Source organism: Nannospalax galili, unplaced genomic scaffold (assembly GCF_000622305.1).
Source record: "Nannospalax galili isolate Female #2095 unplaced genomic scaffold, S.galili_v1.0 scaffold213, whole genome shotgun sequence".
Lineage (NCBI taxonomy): Eukaryota > Metazoa > Chordata > Mammalia > Rodentia > Spalacidae > Nannospalax > Nannospalax galili.
The window spans coordinates 1,616,915-1,625,469 of record NW_008335195.1 but is presented as its reverse complement, the minus strand read 5'-3'; the positions used below and the strand labels follow the sequence as shown (position 1 = coordinate 1,625,469).

General features: G+C 50.3%; 1 protein-coding gene across 1 annotated transcript in view; it reads right to left on the bottom strand.

Moving 5' to 3' along the window:
- Positions 1-3,007: 3,007 nt before the first annotated feature.
- Hs6st1 (heparan sulfate 6-O-sulfotransferase 1) overlaps positions 3,008-8,555 on the bottom strand; it is a 44,444-nt gene continuing 38,896 nt past the window's right edge. Inside the window, exon 2 of the mRNA XM_008829754.2 lies at positions 3,008-5,915. Within this exon, the coding sequence (XP_008827976.1) occupies positions 5,207-5,915 (709 nt within the window). The 3' untranslated portion in view covers positions 3,008-5,206. The remainder of the gene's footprint in view (positions 5,916-8,555) is intronic.

The window sequence follows — 8,555 nt, the reverse complement described above, 5'->3', positions numbered from 1 at the left end:
GTTCTTGCTGCTCCTCATGTGGACTCAAGTGATCAAGGACAGATATGTCAGGCTAAAGTGAGGCTGGAGTCCTCACTTCACTGACAAACTTGATGAAAGGCCTTGTCAGCAACAGGATTCCCTTTGTTGCAGTTCCTGGGGGATCTGCAGGGTGGCTGGGTCTTTGCATGGCTCTTTACTCCCCTCTATAGGCAGTACATATGGAGGACTCAGTTTCTCCAGGCCCCAGGATAGAACCAAAACTCAGCAGCACCTCTTGTTCAGATTCAAGATGATTACATAATCAGATCAGGAGGAAAAAGGGGATGCACACCTTTTAAGACAAAAGTTCATAGTATCAGTGATGGGGTTGGGGGGTGGCTCAGTGGGTGAAAGTGTTTGCCATGCAATTGTGAGGATCTGAGTTCACACCCCCAGAACCCATGTAAAAGCCTGATATGGCATCTGTAATCCCTGCTCTCCTAAGGAGATGGGAGGCAGAGACAGGATCCTCTAAAGCTGCAAGATCAGCTAGCCCGGTGTAGGGAGAAGAAAAACAAAGACCTGGCCCAAACAAGGCGGAAGGCGACCTTCACATGTGTACTGTGGCATTCATATGCCTCTCCCCACTATCAATGGTAAGAAAGGCAAAGAACGAAGGTGTGTTGGCTCTGGTTAAGTCAGACAGGAGAGGCACAGAGGGTTACAAGAAGCCTTCTGAAGATATGGATGAGACAGCAGGAAATGATCTGAACTGTGTATAAGCACATTCCTGCATTGGGGTTGTTTGGGGGCTATAGCAGTTGGGCTGAGTGTTGTGGCAGAATGTCATTCTTGGAATACATATGTGCAAGTGTTTAGCAGTGGAGTGACCAAAACCCATTTTGTGATGTTTCAGGAAAGTGTGTACGCATGTCCTTGTGTAGATGGGAAATGGAACACAGGGTAAACAACCATGTGTTAAGATATTACCTCCAGGGAACCCTTGGAGCATGCTGTGGCTATGGTTGGGGTGTCCCCCAAGGCATCATATATGAAGTGTAATCCATTGTGGGAACTAGTAGGAGGGTGAGGACACTCGGGGGATGGTCAGGATGAGAGGTCATGAGTGGAGTCCTATGAGTGAATACTGTGGCTTTATTAGAGGATAACCAGAGGAAACACACATGCGTCTTTCATTTTGTGGTTGCATATTGTGTACAGGTGTATTTGTGTGTAGGTGCATTTGAAGGCCATTTTCCTCAGATGCTGTCCACCTTGGTCTTTTGAGACGGGGTCTCCCTGTAGTCCCAGCTGGCCTGGAACTCACTAGGTAGACCAGGCTGGCCTTGAACTCACAGAGATCCGCATGGCTCTGCCTCCGAAATGCTGGGATTAAAGGTGTGTATCACCACACCTGGCCATCTCGGTCTTTTTCAAAAAAATTCTTTTGGATATTTTTGAGACAAGGTCTCATTATCTACCCCTGGCTGGCCTGGAACTCACTATGTAGACCAGGTTGGCCTCAATCTCATAAAGGTCCACCTGCTTTGCCTCCCAAGTGCTGAAATTAAAGGGGTGCACCATCATGCCTGGTTCTTAAATTTTTTTTTATATTATTTATGTGTATGAGTGTATTGTCTATGTATTGCCTCTGTGCTTGCAGAAGTCAGAAGAGGGTGTTGGTTCCCCTAGTAGAGTTACAGACTATTGTTAGCCACCATGTGAGTGCTGGGAACTGAACTCAGGGTCCTCTGCAACAGCAGTCAATGTTCTGGGGGCTGGAGCGATGGCTCAGCAGTTAAGAACACTGGCTGTTCTTGCAGAAGACCTGGGTTCGAATTCCAGCACCCACAAGGCAGGTAAACACTGTCTGTAACTCCAGTTCCAGGGGATCTTGACAGCCTCTTCTGTCCTCCGAGAGCATTGCACAACACAGGTGCCCTTACCTACATGCAGGCAATGCATACACATAAAATAAAAATAATAAAAATATTAAAAAGAAAAAAAAAAAGCAAGCAGTATCTGTTCTCCCTGATGTTTGGGTGCTGGGAATTGAACCTGGGTCCTCTAAAAGAGCAGCCAGTGCTTTTAACTGGTGAGTCAATTCTCCAGGTCCACCAATTTCTTCGGGTTCCAATGGACCAGCAGCTCTCCAGGAATCACCCAGGTACCAGATTGGGACTGTGCAATTGCTGGATTCTCAGCCTCTCCAGTGTGGCACAGCCATTGTTGGACTACTCAGACTCTGTCCTGTTAGCCAATCTTATAAGTCCCCTTTATGTATACATATATATGTATTCATTCTACCAGCTCTGTTCCTCTAGAGATCCCTCATACAAAAGGTAAGCCTAGTTTTCTTCAGGCAGGGTCTCATAGCTGGCCTCAGACTTACTGTGTAGCTAATTATGATCTTGAACTACCAATCCTCCTTGCCTCCACTGCTCAGGTGCTGGGGATCAAACCCAGGGCTTACTATATGCTAGACAAAGTAAACTATATTACCAGCCCCATCTTTCCCTTTTTCCTTTTAGATTTTTCCAACTTAGGGGTTGGAGAGATTGCTCAGTGGTTAAAAGCCTAGTTCAGTTCCCAGCACCCATATGGTAGCTCACAACTGTCCATAACTCTGGTTCCAGGGGATCTGATGCCCTCTTCTGGCCTCTGCAGGCACTGCATGCACATGATGCACTTACATACATGCAGGCAAAACACTCATACACGTAATTTTAAAAATTAAAAATTTTCAAGTTAAAACCGAGGGAAGAAAGCCATGACAGATGCACTGTCATCCCTGTTGGTCACAGCTTTCCTTTCAGTTGGTGTCATCTCATATACTGTAATAAATGGTAAGTTTCTGCCTTTTGTGGTGATGACAATGTTTTTACTTGTCCAGCACCTTATTTCATGACTGGTCACCTGCAGCTGTACAGCAGCACCAGTGCTGTCAACCCATGTCTGCACCCAGGGACACTATTTTGAGAATCCTATGAGGCAGGCAGCTACCGTGCCTGGGACAGCTGCGCTACCACAGACCACAGCACGCAGAGACCTTTTCAGGATTTATTTCATCTGCTAACGTTCATTCTCCACCTAGACAAAAACAATTAGAGGATAACTTGCTTTTCCATCACCAATTCATCTTTCGTATGAACAAAAGATTCCTTCTCAACACTTTTTATTTTTTTAATAAGAAGCTATAAATAAATAAAGCTTTAAAGCTCCTGGGTTCAAGTTAAACAGTTCCAGTTCCCAAAAGGTCACCCAGACAGTTCTGTGGTTCCTGCTTCCCACTTCAGGAGGGGATGTGACATTTGCAGGCCTGCAGAGTGCCTGGCAACCAAGTTAGCTTGCTGCATTTCCCTGGCCTCTCGGCCTCAGGGAAGGCCTCTGGGTGGGCAGAGTCCTTGGAGTTGGAGGGGGGGCACCTCATTCCGAGACGTCCCATGAGATGCTGTGGGTACCAGGAAGCTTTGCCCCAAAGCTGGTAGCCTGAGCATTAGTGCAGGCTGAACAGCCAAGGGCACCTTAGCCTGGTGCTGGCCTGAGATGGGGAGGGACTATGCTTCAAATGCAGCAGAGAGAAGAGACCCGTGCTTCCGTGTGTGTCAGGATGGCGAGACATAAGTTAAAACATATTCCAATATGTACAAAACAGATCCTATGCTTGGGCCGTGCACACGGGAAGCTGTGAGGAAGGGCCATTGTGGAGCTTGGGTACTCACTACCTGACAGGAGCCCACAGCAACCAATATGACCTGGAAAAGACCCAAGAGCTCTCCAAATATGTCCCACCATTCTCCCAGGAGTTTATCCACTCTAAACTATGAGCATTCAAACCAATTCCCCACATGGTGATCTTGACCTCCTTTCAACAGGGCAGTATTACTAACTCACCTTGCTATCCACCTCCTTGGTGTGATCCCCACCACAAATGAGGTGGCCCTGGACTGGACTAGACAGAGCCCATCAGAGTCCACCTTGCCTATGAATGCCAAGATCAACTGCCCAGTACCTAGGTGTGGGTACTATGTCAGCCACACAGCAAAGACTAAGCCACAAGGGGCTGCACCTGCCAACACCTGGAGTATTCCTATAGATGGCCTTCATTACTGTTGACGATGATCAATCCCTTCACAGCCTGAGTAGCTGAGTGAGACCGGAGCAGGGAGGAAGCCCTGTCCTGCATCAGGATCAGCTCACAGTCCTTGGCCACATGCACATGGCTTTTGAAAAGCCACAGCACCTTCACTCAGTGGTGGGCCCACCAGAGCCTCCTAGAGAACATAGGGAACAACACACCAGGCAAGTACTTAAAACGGATATGCAACATGGCTTCTAGTAGGGTCACTGGCCCATCTGGAGGGCTGCTGGAAACAGCCTGGCCAGCCTTTGTGAGGGGTAGGCGTTTCAGGGAGAGCCAGAGTGGGAAGGTTGTGCATATGGGCCCACAGAGATGCTTCTTCCAACCTTAGCTGAGAATGGTGAAGTTCCCATCCTGGCCATCCAGTACCAACGCAGGGCTTGGCTCACAGCAGCAGCAGTGGCCCTGCATCCCAGCCAATGGATGCTTTTAGGCATTGGATTATAGGGCTGCTGGTGTGGTGGGAGTGGTGGCACATGAGCCCTTGAATAAATGTCCCACCGATGGGGCTGGAGGCAGGAGATCACAAAGAACAGGAATTGAGGGGCAGCTCTTGGTGTCCACCCCCTTCCTGTCTGAGCTAGATCATCTCCCAATGCCAGGTGGCCCAGAGCACATAGGGGCCAGACTCTAGTCTTCTCTGCTTCAGTGGCTGACCCTGACCTCGAAAGCAGCTTTGATGGGGGAGGAGGAGGGAAGTCCCAGGTCTGAGGACACCCCAGAGACCTGCTTGTGTTCTTGGGGACAAGGCTCCCCAAGATTCTGGGTTATCAGGGTTCCCAGAGGCCAAGGGGCTTCAGATGGACTGTATGGAGCTAGTCATGTGTTCCTAAAGGGTTGGGCATTGGAGGCCAGAGCGTGCATAGTAGGTGTGAGACTTCTGGCTGACCAGACACGTCCCCTCTCTAGCCTTTTCCAAATTTTCATCAACTGTGAGAGGACTCGGAGGCCAGGACAGCAGAGAGGGAGTTCTGAGGCACCCTTCTAGCAGGCTTCCCTCTGCACTGGATAGCAAGAATGGCTGGCTCCCTCTTTTCCCCTAAAGTTTTAGGTAGGCCCACTTGCCCGTCACTCCTTGCCCCTGCCACCTCCCCCGTGCCACCACTACCACTTTTCGATGATATGGCTCATGTAGTCCTCAGTGGGCACACGGCCTGGTTCTTCCGTGTCCTCCCTCGGCAGCGCCTCCTTGGCGCGGTGCAGGAGACGCTCCTCGCGATTGCGCATGCGCTGCTCCCTGCGCTCCAGCTGCCGCTTGTACTGGTAGCGCTGCTGGAAGAGGTCCTTGGCGTAGTCATAGAGCTGCATGTCCAGGTCGTTGAGCTCCTCGATGTGCCGGATGGTGTCCTCATCTACCTCCACGCCGCCTGCCCGCGTGCTGTTGTACTGCATGAAGGGCCGGATGAACTTGAGGTTGAACGTCCGCTCAAACAGATACTGCGTCTTGCGCTGGAACTCCGTCAGGCCGAAGAAGGCCATGCCACGCAGGTTTTTCTTGGCGCTCTCCAGCAGCAGCTGGGCCCGCTTGCTTTCAGGGATGAAGGACAGGTTGTAGCAGCCCACCAGGCTGAGGTCAGCCAGCATGCGCACCTGGCGATTGCTGGCCAGGTTATAGGGGCAGTCCATGAACTCCTGCAGGGTGCAGCCGGACCAGTCCGTGCCCTCGTAGCAGGGTGGCAGCTCCTCTGGGGTGGGTGTGCGCCCGTCACACATGTGCAGTGACGTCTTCCACGTAGCCCCTCGCTGCACGTGTCGCCACTCACTCAGGTATCGGGACACGGGGTCTCGCAGCAGGGTGATATAGTAGAACTTCCTGCAATAAGGAAAGAGGTCAGTATCGTGATAGGGGCTGGAGGTAGTGGCTGTGGCTCTCCACTATGGCCCCCGGGCAAGCAACGTCATCCTGATACCAGCTGCATAGCAAAAGCTCTCAGCTCTGCTATTAATATGAGTAGAAAATTCAGGGGCCTGAGGGAAGGAACTTGCCAAGGGCAAAAATGATAACGCTGTGTCTTGCAGTGCCTGGCCTCAGCCCCTAACTCATGTTAGGGATAACCTGACTCTCCCTTGCTGGTGGAACCAGGCTGGCACTCTTCACACCCAGAGGGGCTTGAGCCACAGTGAGGGCCGAGAAGATTTTAAAAGCTGCCTATTGCTCATACCACATCATCCTCCAGTGCTGCCATGTAGCTCAAAAAGGATCAATCCTACCTTTTCCTCCTCTGTGAAGCACAGACCCAGTATAACAGGTGTCCCTCCTGGGACACTTTAATGACTGGTCTGGGGGCATCAGAGCACTGTAGATAAGATATGTACAATGTGGTGACCTCCTCCTTCCCAGGCAGAGAAGCACACTGATAGGGAAACTTAAAGCCTTGCTGACTTTCTGACTCTTCTGTCCCCTACTTACTTGGGGAGAGCTATGGAGAGTGCAGGTACCAGGAAGGGTCCATTGGTAGGTGCCTTGCTCGTGTATCTCTTAGGGAGTAAGGAGGCTACAGCAGCTGCCATGTTACTACTATGGGCCACCTCAGCTTCTGGGGACACATCCTGAAAGTCACAGGGATGACAGTTCTGACAAAGGATGGCCCCTTACTATATGCAGAGAAGACCCTAGGGCAGCTCTTGGCCCTCTAACATCCCCTGGAGTTCCTGTGGGCTGGCAGGCTCAGATAGTGCCTTTGAGGGCTCCCAGGAAGAATGGTAGAGAGGATCCTGGAACCAAGAGCCCTCCAAGGGCTTCACGAGCCATGAGAAGGCAGTATCTGTTCCTCTCTGGGGATAGTGGCTACAGCCTTCAAAGGCTGGAACTGAATGAGGCCCGTGTGGCCTGTGTCCTAGGACCTACACACTTTGCCCCATTGTGGCTTCCACCCTTTGGAAGCCTTCTGGGAACATTGGTGTCAGATGGCTACCAGTACTGAATAGATGGTAGCTCCTGGGCCAGGCCATGGGATATCTTGACAGGCTGGACCAACTGTATGCAGATGGAGAGCCAGAAGCCCCCAACTTTTATGCTCCAGACCTGAGCTTCTTCATACCCAAGATACCCATGACCCATTGAGCACCTAGCACATACCGCCTGGTCATCTGTGTTGAAAGTAGCAGCTGCCAGGCTTGTGGTGCCCCAAAGAGCCAGGGAGGCAGACTTCATTGTTGGTCTAGCCTGATGCCCAGCTCCCTACAATAGGGTCTCGAACATAGCAGAGCCAACAAGCCAAGAGCAAAGACTAGGAAGTGAGGGCAGCAGGGGCACCCCTCCCCTGGCTCATACCACTCTGACTTCAGTAGCAGGTCAGGAATGCAAAAAAGTCCCAGCACACCTCCTGGGGTCCTGTATAAGGTGCTACACCTCCTGTCTATACAGACACCTAGCAGCTAGCTGCACAAGGCCAGATGGTCTTACAGAGCAGGCTTTTCTACAGATCAGGAACTTCCTACCTTCTCTTGAATGACTCGTGTATATGTGATATATGTGTGTGTGTGTGTGTGTGTGTGTGTGTGTGTGTGTGTATGTGTGTCCTGTGCCAGTGGGGATGGGGCACATCTTGACTTTTGGAGTCACTCATGTCAGTCATATAGGGGCAATGACAGCCTACATCCATCAGGCTGGCTGATCCCCTATGTTTGAGGCTCAGCCAAGTCCCCAACCCCCCACCAAGCAGTCTTCCCTGACCATAGGGCCAGTACTACACAGGTCCATGTGTGCATGTGTTGGCCTCTCCTCCAGGAACCTTGAAGCTTCCCAGTCCAGGTGCTAGGCTGACTACAGGTATAACACCACCGTAGGCCAACTGGATTAATACAATGTCACAGGGAAAATATCCAGGCATTATGGCTACACCTGTAATCCAAGTACTAAAGAGGCTGAGGCAGGAGGACTGCCATGAGTCTGAGGCCAGTCTGGGCTATAGTGTTAGATGCTGTTTCAAAAAGCAAGGTAAGGGCTTGGGAGAGGCTCAGTGGTTAAGAGCACTTGCTGTCCTTCCAGAGAACCCAGGTTCAGTTCCCAACACCCACATGGTAGCTAACAACCATCTATAAATTCAGTTACAGGAGATCTGACATCCTCTTCTGGCATCTGCAGGCACTGCACACATGTGGTACACTTACATACATATAGGCAAAACACTCATAAAAACAAAAGTAAATGAAATAATAAAACAACAACAACAACAACAATAATAACCACCAGCACCACAACCTAAAGTAAAAAGACTTCAGGGTCAGTGAGATGGCTCAGCAGGTAGAGGCACTACCACAAAGCCTGACGACCTGAATTTGATTCCCAAACCCACATGGTAGAAGTAGCTGATTCCTGGAAGTTGTCCTCTGAGCTACCTATTCATTTGGCACATGCAAGTATACATACATACATACATACATACATACATACATACATACACACACATACATACATACATATATACATACATACATACAATGTAGGGGG